We start from the raw sequence: 17,586 nt of genomic DNA on the forward strand, positions 1-17,586 counted from the left end.
TGGACAAAAAGAGTACCACCAGACTGAAACCTGACAATTTGCCAAGTTTTTGTACTCAAACCACAAAATAAAACCTTTATGGAAATAAGCGTTACCTCTGGCGGGTGACTCGGTTGAGAAGGAGAGATTTGATTCCATTCTGGAAGCTGCTTATTTTCCCTTTGCTTTTTATGATAAATATCCTTCAATGATGATGGCTTCATTTCTTCACCAGAAGACAACTTAAACAGAGAAACAATACTGCTAAGATTTTTTTCCTTGAAAAAGCACTCAGAGTAGGTAGTTAATTTTTATCTGATTAACTGAATGTAAAACAGAAACATTGGGAAAAGTTTACTCAATAAGCCCAGGTAGAAACAGTAAGCCTTCAATACACTCAGAAAAGCTTTTAGTAAAATATCAGCCTCTCTCCTATAAACTGTCTTAAAATCTTAAAAAAGACAGGAAGCAGATTCCTTGGAGTCTCAGAACAACAGAGACTCCCTATGCCTGAAGAAGGCTGATTGCACCTGAAAGCTTGCTAAGAACTTTTTTCCAACTACTCAGTTGATCTAATGAAAGAGATCACATCTACTCAAAAAATCTTGCCTGCCCAGGAAGCAGATGATAACTTTATTTTATTGTTCTAAGTTATACCCAGTTAAAAGACGATTACTTTCCATCCAAACCTACAAAAGGAGTGACGAATGGGTGAAGTCTAATTAAAAATTATTTCCATTGTTCCTCCTTCAAAAGAAAGAATATATATCTAAAAGATTCAGCCCTACAGTATTTGGCTAAGGTACAGCATTTCTGCCGCCTTCTCATTTTTAATGCAACCCACAAGTCTAGAACATGCTAATTGAGAAAAGAGAATAATGAAGGAGCAGGATTTGAAAGTGGAAGTTAAAAGCTAAAGAGGCATTTGGCTTGAGGAAATTCACTTTTCTCAATGCAGATGGAAGCCTACCACTCAATAAAAATGAGTTTGGATCATCTGAAGCATGTTTGTATGGGGAATTAATCACTCTCTCTCCACCTCCTCTTCCCTTTGTGCAGTGAAATGTACATAAAACTAATGGAATAAACACAATATTGGAAATCACTGGAGCAAGTCATGCAGACCCACAGTATTTAAAACTGTGATTCTCAAACAAGGGGCCAGGGCACCTTGAAATGCCATGAGAGCCTATGAAGGGCGCAACAGGACATGTGAGGAGATGAGCAGACAAGGGCAGGTTCAGGTTATCCCTGCTTGGCTGCTCCCCCACCCCCCACTTCCTGGCCTCTGTGCAAGGAGGTAAACGCCGTAATACATAAATTAGTTTTTTAAAACAGGGTGCCACTCAATTCACAAAAGTTATGGAGGGGTGCCTCAAATCTGCTGCAGGATGCCCTGAGTCTTAAAAGGCCAAGAACTACTGACTTAAAAAAATAACTTGAATTATGAACTGAAGTTAGAATGCTATTTTTTGGGACTTGTCTCTGATTTACTTATTTTATGCCAGGTCCTGTTTTAGATGGGTTGATTTTATACTCTTGAGCAGTCATACAATATAAAGATATGTATAAAAATTGCAAGCTAACCTATATCAAGTACAACTCCAACCTGTCAGGCTCATCAATACCACTTATTTTTAACTGGTTCACTTAGATCCTCCTCAACCCATGCATCTCAAAAATCTGGGGAATGGGAATACTGCAAGATGCCCTCGATGTCAGGCTCAGGTACTGTCCTACGAGGACTGGGAAAAGGCAAGTGCTCTGAAGATGAGGATACTTAAGCATGAGCCGGAACCTCTGCTGATTTCAACAGCTACAGCTACAGCATCACGCAAGAAACGAGACCACTTCTAGAGTAGGTAAACTACAGATACTGATTTTCTATCCCGTAAGGAGCAACCAGGAAAAAAAAGAACTATTAAAAAGAATTTAAAAGAAAATACAGAAATGAACCTGATCTGACGACAGCTTTGTGGAGAAAATATTAGAAAATTCATTCCTGAAATTCTCAGGCAAAGGGCGATATAGCTCCTTCTCATCTAGTTTCCAATATGTAAGCCCTAAAGAGCAAATAAGAGGCATTAAAAAAAGTTAACGTTCATTTCTACACAACAGAAATCACAAAGTCTGTTAACAACTTCTTAGTGTGACAGCTAATTTAACTACTGTGTTAGATACTGGGTTCTAGCCTTAAATAACTTCAACTCTTTGCCGGCAGCAGTTAGTGTTTTGCATCAAGAAATTCTAGCAATAAATATTAGCACTGAGCCAGGGTGTCCAACTTCCTAACTCTGCTGCTGCAAACCAAAAAACTGACACAAATGAAAACCACAGGACACAACACTTCTAAAGGTGGGCATGCTACAGAGTCAATGATCTGTGCATAACCCCCCAGCTCAAATAATGCGTCAGTACATGATGGCTTAGAATAAATAATGAGTAAGAACTGAAGAAGAGGGCAACAGAAAACGAGTGCTAAAATTCAACGAAAAATATACAAACTCCATGGCCAGATCATCAGCTAGCACAAAATGTCTTTATTCTACTGAATTTAATAGAACTAAGAAAATGTATGTTAATGAGCATATGGCTCTAGCCACATTCTGAATTGCCTGCTCCTTGATTTGAATCATGACTCTAAAAATGACTTCCAGAACTAGAAGAGACAGTGGGGTAATTAAAACACCTTGATCCTGTGCTGCTGCTGTAAGTTGGAACTCCATCTCAGTGGGCTATGAGTAAGAGGAAAGGGTACAGTACATCTGCATAAAAGGTACTTCACTCCTCCAATTTGTTCCTAACATGCATCTACACTGAATTCCAGTCAAAATATGGGAAGTGATTGTCTGGACTGGACTGATGAAAGAGGGCTCATGCAATCTACTCCCGTGCTGGGACAGAAGTATAAAAGCATGCTTTGGGCTCACAGCAAGGGTTTCCACACTCCTGTGATCACTGGATCACAGAGAGTTCCTGAACCACCATGGAGAGTTTAGTCTTTGTACATTATGAAACACTGCTTTACCACCTTGGGATTTTTTTTACATTCTTGGAACAGAACATATTTATATCCCACTCTAGCAGCTACTGAGATATTGGCACCCAAATCCATTACTGATTTGAAGTTGAAAAACAACAAAATCAGATTGTGGGTAAAAATTTAAACGATCTGCCAGGGCAAGAAACAAACATTCCCGACTAATATAAGCAACAAAAGATGTGTTCCAGCACTACGTTTTAAAATCCGAGGATTCGAAACAGAAGGAAAGACAGTCTTGACAATCAATGAACTACTAATTAACTATACCTGAAGCTTCAGATGTTAAGGAACTTGGACTTCCATTTGGCTGACTGAGGTAAAAAGCATACGACGGGGAAACAGCATCAGTAAGATTCATCTAAAATGCCAAAAGGAAAAACAATGGTTTATGGATGAGAAAAAAGCAAACTGCAAGGCAAAGAAATACAGGAAAAAAACAAATCAGGGTACAACAGTTCCAAAATCTGCATTTAAACACATATTTTTAAAAACACCTCTAGTTACAAGTTTAATCTCATAGCACAGTTTATGTCTCCTCAACCAAATCAAAACTGGGGACAATAAAAGTTATGTCCAGACAACAAACAAACACACAAGCTCAAGTGCGCATATGCACGCACAGGTTCGTTTGGAAGGATATCAAGTGTCAATTAAATTAAGCAAGTGTTTTTGTGACGTCTTCTTTTGTTCAGCTTGGCAGTCATCCACACTTTTGCTGCTCCAGAAGAGGCGCAATTACAGACTGAGATAGGAAAGCGTATTTATTGGTAAGTTTTCTCCCCATTCTAAGACTAGAATGTCTTATATTCCATTGTTACAACTCCACCTACCAGGAATCGGGAAGGTAAATACTGTCTATCATTTTACCTTTATCGGATATAGATTCATAGATGCTAGGGTTGAAGGGACATGAACAGATCATCGACTCCGACCCCCTGCCTAGGCAGGAAAGAGTGCTGGGGTCAGATGACCCCACCAGATACCTATCCAGCCTTCTCAAAGACCTCCAGGGTAGGGAAGAGCGCCACCTCCCTTGGAAGCCCATTCCAAATTTTGGCTACCCTTACCGTGAAGAAGTTTTGCCTGATATCTAACCTATTACGTCCACCCTCTGTCATCACTTAAGACTTCCCTGCAACCATGCCATCCAAATACAAATAGACAGGCACTCCGAAAAGGAATGAGAAATAGTTCAGAGAAGACTACAACAAATCATTTAACCTATCAAATTTGTCATAATTCTCTCCTCTTCCCCACCAGAAGGAAGAAATGCCACTCACTAATGCACAAGGACAGTAAACTAGGTGTCAGGTTCATCCTAATACGGTTTTCTGAAATCCTAATTTGAAAAAGGAGGCATCCACAGAGGAAAGGTGTACTATCTTTTCAATAAGATACAGGGCAAGAATGAACAGAGCAAATGAATACAAATGGTTCTATTCAAATGCATTCTATTGAAGTTTCCACCGTCTCAACCCACGAATTTCCCAGAATCCTAGGAAAATGGCTCTTCCGTGCCTTGGTCATGTCTCCCAGCTGGTTTCAAAGTTAATTGTAGACCTTTTACAGCCAACAACGTTTTCTGAACCTTCAGCTAAAGTACATGGTACTGGCCTCTGCCAGAGAGTGGATCATAGGCTAGGTAAGAATTGTCAAGGATGTTTTTTCAAAATAGGGTTTGCAATCATTTTAATAACTCACAGACACTGTCTTTTAAAATCAAAGCTAGTTTTGTGCAATCTTGAATGAAAAATGCAACTTTTCTATAGTTCTAAGACATCTGGTTATTTGAAAAACACAGGCCAACCATGTGCTGTATATTATTTTCCAAAGTGACCTGAACACATTGGATCAGAAATGTTGGGGTTTTTTCCCTGCATTCTAATTAGTTGCAAGGGATTGCAAGTGATTCCACATTGGACAGAGGCCTCTGGAACCCATCAAAGAAAATGTCATCATCAAGGTATTTTATACAAAATGTGGGTATTGGTATATAGACAGCTACAGAGGTCTATTTGTCTGGCTTTCTCCAAGAAAAAGCCTCAAACCACAAAACAACGTGATCCTTAATAAAGGCTTGTGTACACCTACCCAGGACAAATACCAGCCTGCAGTATATACAGGACTACCCCTCCAGATAGTCCAGTGAAAGAACAGGGCCCCTGTCCCTTTTGCTATCCTGCTGATGCTCAGCCCCAAACACAGGCAGCAAGCCTTATCGAAAGACGGTGCAGCTTGGCAGAACCGAACTCAGAGGAAAGTACAGAGGACCCAAGTGAAAAAGGGGATCCAAAACCAAAATGAAAGCAAAAAGCTATAACATCTCCTAGAAGTATTTTACTCCTTTCTTAACATTTTATTTATTTATTTGTTCTGATCTTCAAAGCCAGGAAACAAAGTGAAGAGGTCTCAAGTGAATGCTTCCAAAAGACGAAGTGACTGCAGGAAAGAGGGCAGACAGTGTCTTACAAAGCTCCACTTCTGGGTAGTAGAGTTATTAACAGCTGTGCAGAAATTACTTTGTTAGGGTGAATAACAACTTGCATAGGTACAGTCATTTTAAATCTTCATAAGTCTGAGATTATCATGTATATAGTCATAGTGAATGTTGGTCCATTTGAGTAAAAAATATGCCAGCTGAAACTTTTTTTTTTTAAATCCATTCAAATGGATTGAACTTACAGAAGAGAACAGCAAACTAAACGTATTCAGCGCAGACAGCAGAAGACATCAAAACATAATGAGCAACTGTCTAAATTTTGAACAAAAAGCATGAGTATCAGGGTCACAAATACATACATTACTCTATATGGTTTTGAACATCCAATTCAGAGCCCCCAGTCTCTACCACAAGGAGCATGATGGTTTGTCTTTAGTAACTCATGCTAGAACTGGACTCATGGTAGATTATTTTGATTTATGCCTATATGGGTCTTAACAACATATCATGTTCTTATATGAGAACATTGTTATAATAAAATGGCATGTGATTTATCATAAAAGGCCAATAAGAACAGTCACGTTGCGTAAGCGTCCAACATGGTAAAATGCTTTTTATTTCCTAAAAAGCGCTAAGCACTTCAACTGCCAAGGACGGTATGTTGCAGACAGTCTGACATTACTAGAGGCTATAGCAGACAAATGTTTAAAAAGCTCAAAACCCCTTCCAAAAATTGGAATGTAATAATAACTCTTTACATTTAGCTTTAACTTAGCATTTCTTCTTTAGGACACTGTCAGAGATGGCCATTATTTTCTCAGTTATAAGTAAAATCAGTGGTGCAGGCCAAAGCTACCAAGCAAGCAGTGAATAAAAACAAATACCACTGAGGATAAATATCATTGATTAGTAACAGGGATCTGATAAGTAAACACTGAAAAACAGGCACTTAGACATATACTTCAAAACTTAAACATGTGACCAGTCATGGAACAAATAATGTGCTAATAAAGTGCTTAAAGCTAACCATGAGCACACACGCTATGATAACCAAAAGCCTATAATAGGTTTATCTGTATAGAAACATCCTGGCCAGGAGCAGGGCATCACTTACAGTCTCAAATGTTAATTTCTTTCCTTGCTCATTTTGTTGCATAGAGTTCACATGCCCTTCTTCTTCCACATTTGGTTTTTTTGATTGGTTTTGTTTCAGCTTTTGTGCCCATGATGTTAGAGATTTACTGCAGAGGAAAGAAAACGCATACATACATACCACAGACAGTCTCTTTACTGCAACACAATGGAGAAACAGCACCTACCAAAATAAATTTCTTGCTAAGTACCCCCATGTAAGAAGTATGGATTAAAACCTTATTGTTCTTGCGCACTCTTGAGAAAAAGTGAGTTATGACTTGCACAAAACTGGGTTTTTGCTTTCTTAATCTTGTGAGCGCTACCAAAAGAAACTGAGAAAGAAAGTTATTGACCCTGTTCATGAAGAACCAAACTTTCTATACTATTTTAAGAAGCCAGGATAAAAGACTACGCATTCTTGGACAACCATTAGTCTCCTGGTCATTTCAAGCAAACAGTACATCTGGATGTTTATCTTGCTGGGATCCTATGATCCCTGCTGACTTCCTGTCCCTGGAGCAGGGGCCTGGACTCGATGATCCTCCGGGGTCCCTTCCAGCCTGAATGTCTATGAAATCTATGAATACAGCAGATCACAATAAACGAAGTAAAACAGTAAATGAAAGTGGAGTTAGTACACAGAAACAGTGTACCCATGAACAACGTGTGCCCCTGGAGACTGGGCAAGCTCCCACAGGCGGCGGGGGAGTGCGAGCGCCACCCGCCCACAGGTGCAACCGGCAGCATCAGCGGCACTGCTTGCAGGGGGAGGTAAACAAACACAACAAAACAAAAAAAATCCAGGCAGTCTTAGACAGAGCTGGAAGGAAAATGATTTTCCCATTTCATAAAAAAGTGTTAGGGTTTTGCAAATTCTCTCAGCCCCAAGTATAAAAGATTTTCACAAACTGAAATATGAACAAAAACTTGGTTTGGGGCAATTGGAATATATCAATTCAAACAATTTTCCCTTCTTTTTTATTATAAATTAACTACATTTTTGTAAACAAAAGTTGTTTCAAACCCATACATGGAAATGTTTTTTTTGAAAATAGGGAAATGGGATGTTTTAACACATTTCAAACACTTTAACTATTTCCCCCCAAAATGAAAAACTGACCAATCCTTTCCTATGAAAAGAGACAAATCAGTTTTTTCTTAAAAATCCCAAACAGATCTGTCTTTTCCTTGTGATGAACAGTATTCTACCCTATGAGAGTCCCACTGATTTCACTGGAGTCACTCATGCAGCTAGGGTACCATCCAGCAACACCCAGGGCACTAGCATCTAATCCAATGAAAAACAGTTAAGGAGGGATAACGGAGACCAAGTATATAATAGTGATCTCACACATTAGGTGCGAGATAACAGTAAATCTCACACGTCTGGGATAACAGTAAATCTCATACTATCTCATTACCCATCCACTGAAAGAGACTGGAGAAAAGCTATTACACACTGTCAAGCATACAAGTCATTTTAAACATTCACATTAAGTTCAGTTTTTTCAGGACAGAGGGTTCTTCCAACCCTTTTTACTTTAATTTTACCAGGTACAGCCAAAGAACAAATTTTCTTTTCTGCAATTCACAACTGACAATTTATACTAAAATGCATGCATCCCATTAGAAGGCTGCTGATGCATGTAACAGGAGCATATATGTGAGATAAAGACAGACAACAACCCCCTAAAGTTATAAAGCTGCAGAGTATAAAAGAAGGTGCTGTAAGCCAGCAATCTATTTCAGCTTACTTTTGCAATTAGAACCAGACTATTGCATTTGTCCCACCAATTATGCATTTCAGATGGCATAAAATTAAAAAAATACATCATACACAACTCAAGGTACATTGTTTGATGGCCAAGTAAGTGCAACACACATGTGCAGTTTCATTAATGAACAGAATACCTGTATATATGAACTTTCTTTTGTGTGTTTACAGGGTGGGAGCCACTATAGTTAAGTCTAGAAAGTTGCTCACTTACCAGTTTGTTTTTCCACATTGATCCTCATTAAACTTATGTTCAAATTCAGCAGGAAAAGCAAAATTGTCGGCTTTTAGTGATGGACAAGAGTCCTCAGTTTTTTGGGCACATTCTCTTTTTGTTTGTATGATGGCTATGGCCACATCCCCCTGTGTCATTAGTGCATCTCCCTGTCCTTTCGAAATCTTTTCTGTGTATTCCATGCACTTTTTAATGTCCATGGATTTGCTGGGATTCAGTTCTGAAGCAGTAAGGGTACCATAGCCACTGTTCATTGAGATATTATTTGCAAAACACTCTTGATGCACAGCAGATGCTTTTGGCTGACTTTCAGCTTCATTAGACTTAAGTTGATTGATAATCGGCTCATTTTCCTGAAGGGTCACAGACCTCAACCCCATTTGACTTTCTAATGAAGAAAAATTGTTCGTAAATTTGGCAGGAGAACTCCTGCAGGTGCTGGAATCCCAAGAAACATTACTGTTTTGTAACTTCAATAACCGCCATATCTCATTCTGAACAAGCTAAAAGAAGAAAAAAAGAAAGAAATTGGTTAAAGTATTTACCAGGGAACAGCGCCACCAACTCCTTTCAATTTGGATGCATCTTACATTAAACTTAAATGTTAACAAATTGGTAAACATATATGAAATAACCCCGACTGAAAAGTTTTCAGTATATATAGACGTATCATGCATAACACAAATACACGTGTATGATGCATAACAGTAATTCATATGTGGTAAATAGTCTTTACTTGAAGCAGTGAATGACTACGCTTAGTAAACATTTATTAATTTCAAAACATGCATGTGTGTACCCAACAGGCCTTCTGAATTAGCATCAGCTAACTAAACTATAAAATGATATTTTTAAACGGATAATTAAAAATAAGCAAGCAATTCATCTGAGGACAAAGACCTTGTTTGCTAAATTTAGGTCTAACGTAAATCTATATCCAAGTTATAAATGTCTAAGATTATAGGGAGGGTTCTGGAAGGTTTATTATTCAGGTTTTAGAGGATTTACTATTCAGCTTTAAGTATAATAGAAATAATGTACCTCTCTAAGATTATTACTATTGAATTCTCTGCTTTAAAATATCCCTTTTAGACAGGAAATTATTATGTAGTTCCTTTAATATAGAGGTTTACACCTCTATGCAATCTGCCCTATTCTCTATAATATTCTGCCAAATACCAATATATAACTGGGTCACCTAAATAGTTCTGTTATAATTAGCAGGGTACTAATGCACAATTTAACTTTCAGTGAGCAGAGTGCCATTAAAATGTTCCATGTTAATATCTAGGGCCTGATTTTGTTGTACTTGGACTGTAAATTACACTTTGTCTTTGTATTTTATCTCTCTCTCTGTCCATGAAGATTCATGTGGACGCAGTTCCCACCCCCAGTTAAAATGTCCTCAGGCATTAGTTATTTAGATCCTAACAGCTACAAAATTGTGTGACTGGATTTTCTTGGGAGGAAAAATAACATGGAAAAACCTTATTAGATACGATTTTCTTGTCCCATTGCCCATTACCTTTTGAAGTCATTTCCATCTGGGGGGAAATGTGTGGAACACCACCATTATTTTAACTCTGTAGCACTTTCTCCCCAAGTTGCCCAGCAGTAAACGACTCCAGAAGGTGCAAAACACTGGGGGGCGAAATCAGGCCCAGTACCTGGATATTTTTGTAAAATCTTTGGAGATTTTGGGGCAATTTTCAAAAACCTTTATATATCAGGATAATTCAGCTGGTGTGACTCACTGCTATCTGGAGCAGACCTGCAACGAGTGGAAACGGTTACAACACCACTGAGACTTTACGTCAGTGACACCAGCTGAAGATCAGTTTGCACTGCAACTGCAGCGTGAACTCACAATCTTTGTCCCTTGATTTCATAAAGATCTGAATTCATTAGAATGTTCTGGGTCTGGAAATGTAGCTTTATCAAAGGTGTCCAAGTGGTATCAACAGACCATTTTTCTTACTAAGAAAAAGTAAGAAAGTTTCTTACTTTTCCACTCTAAGGCTGTGTCCAAACGAGCGCAGCCGTGCGGTATACGGTGTTGCAGACATGTCTGTGGGGCCACATACCGCACATTCAGCTGTTCTCCACCCAACAAAGTAGCAGCGCGGTGTAGAGGGGGTTGACCCCAGGAGATCCTGGGGTCCAAAAAATCCATGAAGAAAATAAATAAAGGAGAACAGCACATGCAGGGGAAGCACATGCTGCCCAAAATTGGAGCCTGGCCAGTCAGAGTCACACTCCAGCTACGGGCTCTGAGTGGCAGAATCGCTGCTTCTTGTCCCTGGGGAAACAAATGTCTACGCTCATGTGAACGCAGCCTAATAAAGAAAATTGTCAGTTATATCTCCTTGTTAATCGTGTGCTGTTTCCCCTATATTTAATTACTTCCACGATTCCCAGGGCTAAAATTTGTTCTCAGACAAACAGCATAAATTCTAAGTCCATTTACTTTATGATGAATCCAACAGATTTACTCCGGATTGCCACTGGTGTAACTGGTAGAGCAAAACTGGGGCCACTGATTTTAATTTCCAGCTTGCCATTCATGCAGTTAGTTAGTCTCTGCAGATACCACAAAGTACAGAATTAGTTCTTCCAGAGGTAGGCCTTCCTATCAGCAACATGATGTAGGAGTCAAAGATATCATTAGCAACAAGGTTGTTAAATCACTATAACATGAAGAAGGAAACTCAAGGGTAAGAGAATGCAGGTGGGACAAAAGTATTAAGACAGGAGAAAGAAAGAAAACAGGGAGGTAATAGGAAATAGGATAAAGAAAAGGACAGTACCTCTTGTTATTTTTTTTCAATTCAGTAACTGTTGGTTACTATTCGTGTGGAGGGCATCAGGAAAGGGAAGGGAGAAACAGCAACCAAAAATGATGAAGTTATTTAATATTATACATATAATAGATATTCTCTCTCTCACACATACACACACTTCCCTCTATTCTGCTTTCACGGTAAAATAAGGATGAAGAAGAAACTGAATCTTGACAGCCAGATCTTCACATCTTGAATTACTTTTTAGTTAGAAAGAATCATAGAAAATGAAGGGTGGAAGGGATCTCGGGAAGTCACATCTAGTCCAACCCCCTGCTACAGGACCAGCCCCAAGTACATCATCCCAGCCAGAGCTTTGTTTAGCCAGGTCCTAAACACCTCCAAGGATGGAGAGTCCACAACCTCTCTGGGTAATTTGTTCCAGTGCTTTATTACCATCCTAATGAGAAAATTCCTCCTAATATCTAACCTCAACTTCCCTTGCTACAACTTGAGCCCATTTCTCAGTGGTGGCAGGTGACAGAGCAGGGAGCACAGTCCAGCTCCATCTTTGTAACCCCCCTTCAGATAGTTAAATCCCCTCTCAGTCTTCTCTTCTCCAGACTAAATAAGCCCAATTCCCTCAGCCTCCCCTCATCACTCATGTGAGATGTTCTCCAAGTCAAGAGTAAAATAACTGAGAGATTACAATGAATGTTTTGCTATGCTAGGTCCTATAGAAAAAAGACAGCCAGTTTTCAGATATTTTCTGCTAGAGAAAATTTACGTTCTCTTTTATGTTGTCTTAAAATTAAAAGAAAGCTAGATTCCAACTGGAAACATAAAATGACAGTTATTTACAAAAGCTATTTTTTAAAATTTGGCTTCAAAGCCTTTGTGAAAACAGAGCAATTCAAATCAAACATACAAGATTTCCCCTTTCTGAAAATGTTCTTAGAAGTTATGCTATTAATTAGCCAGGTGATATAGATACCATAGATGTGTACACGAAGTGTCAGAGGTCTGGTCATCTCCCCAGATACATACACAAAACTCCCATGGACTAAATGTACATATATGGAGGCACGATCAAGCCTGTGTCACAGCAGCAGTGGATACAACATTCCTATTTCTTTGTATTAACTAAAAAACAATCTGTTAAAAAGCCATTAGTCTAAAGCTCATGCATGAACAAATAATCACTTACTTGGATTTGATGGTGGAACTGCTCTTGCTGGGCAACTATTTGTTCCTGACATTGTTTCTCCACCAGTTTGAATAACTGTAGCCACCTTGTCTAATAAATCATAAAGTGAAACATTTAAAACAACTGGCTTCTTAACTGACTTTTGCTCTGCTATCAAAATATGGGCCCCAAACTTAGCCATTACTAATTGCAATTAATAAATAATAATCCCACCAAAAAAAATTACAGCAAGATTTTTTCAAGTGGCAACATTTGTAGCGCAAACAAATGACTACGTACACACTTCTCAAAAATATGACAGCACTTGTAGTTTACACATCCACGTAACCTAGGCTTTATTAAAAGTAAAGGAGGGAAAAAAGGTTCTTTTGAAAAGCTAAAATAAAGTTAATTTAATAGGGTACTTATCACTGCTACCAGTTCCCTGCAACCAAGTTTCCAAGCCTGTAGGGAGCCCCACAAGCTGGATAACATAGATCTGTGGGCCAGAGGTTGAGCAACACTGGTCTAGAGCAGGGCCCTGGCACCCATCTTCCACACACTGGCCCATCTCTAACCTGAACTGGGTCAATCTAGCCCAAAGCCAACCACTAGTCTGCAGCATAAAGCATTCTACCTGATATAGTGCCCTGCTTCCTAAAGTGACTGAATAAAAATTATATTTTACTGCTCAATTATACCCCATTAGACCTGCTCTCCACCATGCAAACTTGTCTAGGTTAATGTAAGTTTAAGAGTAAAAACTGAACAACAAATACCTCACAGTTCTGCAAAATTTCTGAGTCAGTCCTTCCAGTCTTTTGAATATCTTGCATAAAGGAAGCCAACACTTCAATAGACCCAGGGATTACAGACGGGCTGGTCTTCCCTGAGAAACTGGAAACTCCATTTGGATTGGACAAGGGACTACTTCTGCTGAAACATGAGGAAAGAACCTTTAATTATTTATTATGCCAAATGTTGCTGAAACGGTGGCTAAAATAGTAGAGTCGCAGTACAAAAACCTTTTGTCTTTAAGTTGTATTCTGAAGCCCAATATGGCGAAAAGTTGATTGATCTCATCACAAGAACAAGGTTATTCTCCCATAAAAGACAGAATCCACAAAATGCTGCAAGGTGGCTACAGAGTCATCGTAAACACAAAATATTAAAATTTACTTTAATAGTTAATTATTACATTATATATTCTCATTATTACCATAATGGCCTTCCAAGGGGACAGAAGGTATGGCCAAAAGGGCAGGAGGATGAAATGGAAATTTCCTAATGTTGAAGTACAGCTTTACAAAAGGACACACAAGAAAGCTCTCTTGCAGGGCTTTCTGACTCCCTCTTCCCCCTCCAAGCCACGTGCTGCCACTATATCCTGTCACCCATCACCTGCCTATAATGGCTGCTTGCCTTGAATATAGATAGGGCCACACAGTCCAAGGCATCAGGTGAGACAGGGAGGGGCAGTGTGGCCAGGACAAAGTTGCTGGGCTGGGATAGGAAGAGAGGCCTCAGAAGTGTGTCCATGCCAGGACAGGGGGAGCAAGGCCAACAGAGGTCATGTTGGAGGATAGGCTGGGGTGGCAGCACCATAGTACAAGGTGCAGGCAGGTCTAACAGGGCGTGCGAGTGAGTCATGGACCCCTGGGGCAGAGATAGCATGGTGTAAAACCATCAAGTGGTCAAGTTAGACTTTATTCTGAGTGGGGCTCGAGCCTGATTTAGGAAGTTGATGTTAACCCTCTAAATTTGAACCTGTTCCTTGTTGCTGCTATCCAGAGTCTGGCAGAAGGGCTGCATTTACATTCAGTAAAACATATGTCAGTAAAAAAAAATGCAGCTGTTGGTAACAAGTCTGCAGATGATCAGTAAAAAAATGTTCTTGGGTTGGCAACCCTGATCCCTAGCTTTCCTGGGAAACATGTCTGTTCCCCTTTCTCTTGGGTAGTTCAGTTGAGGCCCCCAAAACTTTATCCTAACACTTTACTTCTCAGCAGGCATTCTATCCCACAGAGAAGCTGAAAATGTATTTGCCACAAGAAGTCCATCTGGCTCACCTGCACTACAGTGCTTCCTTAAACCACTAATTACAATCTTATGCCTAATTAGCCATCTAGGAGGTTAAGTCACCCAGACCAGGATGCCTGGAACAGCTGAGAAGTGTGCCTAAGGGATCTGGTGTATATTTTCCCAAGAGAGTTGTCTGGCAGAACTCTACTGCAAACCAGAATATTTAATGAGACAATATATTTTTCTTACCTTAGTAAAGTATTAAAGAGAAAAATTAGGTTGCCAAGGAAGGAGGCAGACAAGAGAGAGATTGTTGTGATGACAGCTGCTTTTTCCTCCTTATAATCTATATAAAGATGTCACTGATTATTTATAGTTACAAGAGTCAACAGGTATACGTGCTGATTTTTGGTAGTTTTATTTAATAAAATGCTCTAGATATAGACTGTTTTTCCTTTGCTCCTTACTTATTGTTTCACCTGCTTTGAAATGGTAACTTGCAGCAGTTTGAACAAAACTGTCTGGTCCCATTGTAAAGATTTCTGTCATGGAAAAAATAAATTTGATTTTGCGGCTTTCGGCAGCACTACTCATTGAATCACAGTAGAGAGCTGTACCACTGCTTCTTTCTTTACCCAGTATATTCAGAAGGCTGTAAAACATCACAACTTCACCCACTTCATGCTGCTATCAATTGGTCAGCTAAATTTAACATAAAGTACAAATTATTCACAAAATATTTAAGTAGGACTGGTCAACATGCAGTTATAAAGGCTTACATACAAATTCACTGATATAACAGCGTTCCCTACAGGTTAACAAAAATGAAACATGTTGAACTATCATGTCATGTATATGTCTTAGACTTTTTCATCACATTTTTGTCAGAAACAGTAAAGACATATATCATATTTTGAAGCTTTCTTTTTGGTAAGAGGTAACACTTCAAATGAGTTGAGGCTCAAGGGAGGAGTACAATAACACTTTTTAAATTTCAAAGATCAGTTTGTGCTATTCGCCATTACCTGTTAGTATTTAAGTTGCAGCCAGTGTTGTGTGTATTTCTGATGCCAGATTCTACAGAAGACGAAGGACTTTCTTGCACAATTTTCACCAAATCCAAATTTTCCATATTGTATGCCCCAGAAGGATGTTGTTCTCCTTTGCAAATACAGAAACAACACACTCTATTATTTCAAAAAAGCAGTTTGACGAAACGGAGTCTAATTCATCTTCCAATGCTTCATCAGCTAAGCACGTGTTCATTCACAAACACGAAGACCCTAAGCTCCAAAACAAATTCTGAAAAAATAGGTTGACAAACTTCAAAGTTACTCAGCATACATGTTTTCAGGACTGATTCTGACCTGACTGATAGATCAACTAATAGCAATCTAAACACAGGTGTACACTAAGGTACCAGGGCAATTTTGCTAAGTGATCAAATACAGTGGTACAGTCCAATTCATAGCTGTGGCCAAGCCGTTCTCGGTGACCATTTCTGACATTACTTTAATGTCTGCAATGTTCCTCAGGGTGCAGCTTCGCTAGAACCCCAGAGAGCCATGGCACTCACAAGCAACCCCCCACTTCCCTTGCCCCTTACCCTATACCAAGTGCAAGTTGGCCAGTCCTCAGGGTGGTATGGTGACATACTGGCAGAAAGGCAGGAAAGGCTCTGCAAATGTTCTAGCCATACAGTTACTGACCTAATTCTTCCTTCACATGATCTTGATTGTGGTGTAACCTTTGTGTTAAGTCTCACAGGATTAATTAATACATTTTTCTTAATACTGCATAATAATTCACTCAAAAAGTATTCACATTTTTTTCAGTAACATTTCTTTCTAATTAATCATATGTAGCCAAATGTAATTTTTACTACAGCTAACTCATTTGCTGCAAGCAAAAACGCTGGGCAGTGTGATTTTACAACAAGAGGAAGAGAACACTAGACTGTAGAGCATCCAAAGGGGTAATTTAAAGCAGGCAACAAGTTTCAAGTTTCTACATCTTCATCAGAAGTAAAGACACTTCTCCGTGGTGCTGCTTATTTCAGTATTTGCTACATATTAATGACTGTATCCTGACTACGCTCCCCTGCTGTAGCAAAGTATTATCTCTACTTAACAGGTTGGGGAATTCAAAGAGAGAGAGAGGACAGAGTAACTAGGCAAGTGACTGACAGAGCCGTTAAAAAAAAACATCCTGCCATGTTGCATCTCACAACCATCCTTTTTTCCTCTCTGTTTGGGGTTTATAAAATATGATGTCCAGTGGCAAGCAGGAGGTTCTTTCCAATGAACCAGAGTGGAGGAGTCATTAACTTTTGCAAGATTTAAAGCTTTTTTAAAAAAAAAAAAAAAAACTGTACAGCCCTTAGGGCTTCACAGATAACCTTCTAAATGTAACCTGCATCTAAACCAGTATGATGCTCCCTTCCTAATCTTACAGATACAGTACCAGACCCTCTGCTCAATTTCACATTATTTTCCCAAAATTCAGTTGAAGGGAATCAACTGTATTCCACTTGGCTTCACTGAACAGGAGCAGTAGCAATACTGACAAAAGGATTTTTTTTTAACAGGCTATGCAGCCCTCCCCATGGGAGGCCACAAAAAAAAGGAAACTAGCAACATTAAATTAGTCTAATTAGACTACAGGTTAGTACAGTTACATGTTCTTGGGAGAAGACAGAAAAAAAGACAAAGTAAGATCTGTCTCTCTCCCTTCTAGCAGTCAAGGAAACTGTGGAAAACCTTCACATTTTTCAGACACGTTAGGCTGATACAAAAAAAAAATGAAGCATAGATGCCCAGATCTTGTTCAAAGAATGAATGCTGCTGGGAAGCCCATTTCCATCTACTAAGTGTCATGGATAATTCTGTCTCAGCATCATATTGTTCCTGGACCTTGCTGGTGCACAAGCTTTTTACACAGGTCTGTCTGATAACATTAGTCTTTAAACTAATGGGTGTCTAGTCAGTGTGTCA

The 17,586-nt window shown here is 39.2% G+C and overlaps 1 protein-coding gene across 5 annotated transcripts in view; it reads right to left on the bottom strand.

Annotated features, from left to right (window-relative positions):
* The window catches only part of MPHOSPH9 (M-phase phosphoprotein 9), a 41,542-nt gene that overhangs the window by 21,835 nt on the left and 2,121 nt on the right, over positions 1-17,586 (bottom strand). For 3 of the 5 annotated variants that reach the window (XM_019538876.1, XM_019538877.1, XM_019538879.1), the window contains exons 2-9: positions 15,619-15,754; positions 13,351-13,507; positions 12,593-12,682; positions 8,585-9,108; positions 6,577-6,703; positions 3,290-3,380; positions 1,936-2,042; positions 96-221 (exon numbers count right to left, since the gene is read on the bottom strand). In XM_019538876.1, coding sequence (XP_019394421.1) covers positions 96-221; positions 1,936-2,042; positions 3,290-3,380; positions 6,577-6,703; positions 8,585-9,108; positions 12,593-12,682; positions 13,351-13,507; positions 15,619-15,725 — 1,329 coding nt within the window. In that variant the 5' untranslated portion in view covers positions 15,726-15,754. Of the gene's footprint in view, positions 1-95; positions 222-1,935; positions 2,043-3,289; positions 3,381-6,576; positions 6,704-8,584; positions 9,109-11,412; positions 11,451-12,592; positions 12,683-13,350; positions 13,508-15,618; positions 15,755-17,586 lie in introns of those variants that run through there. The other 2 variants (XM_019538878.1, XM_019538880.1) reach the window with 2 other exon arrangements.

The sequence above is a fragment of the Crocodylus porosus genome, unplaced genomic scaffold, assembly GCF_001723895.1.
Source record: "Crocodylus porosus isolate Cpor-Errol unplaced genomic scaffold, CroPor_comp1, whole genome shotgun sequence".
Classification (NCBI taxonomy): domain Eukaryota; kingdom Metazoa; phylum Chordata; order Crocodylia; family Crocodylidae; genus Crocodylus; species Crocodylus porosus.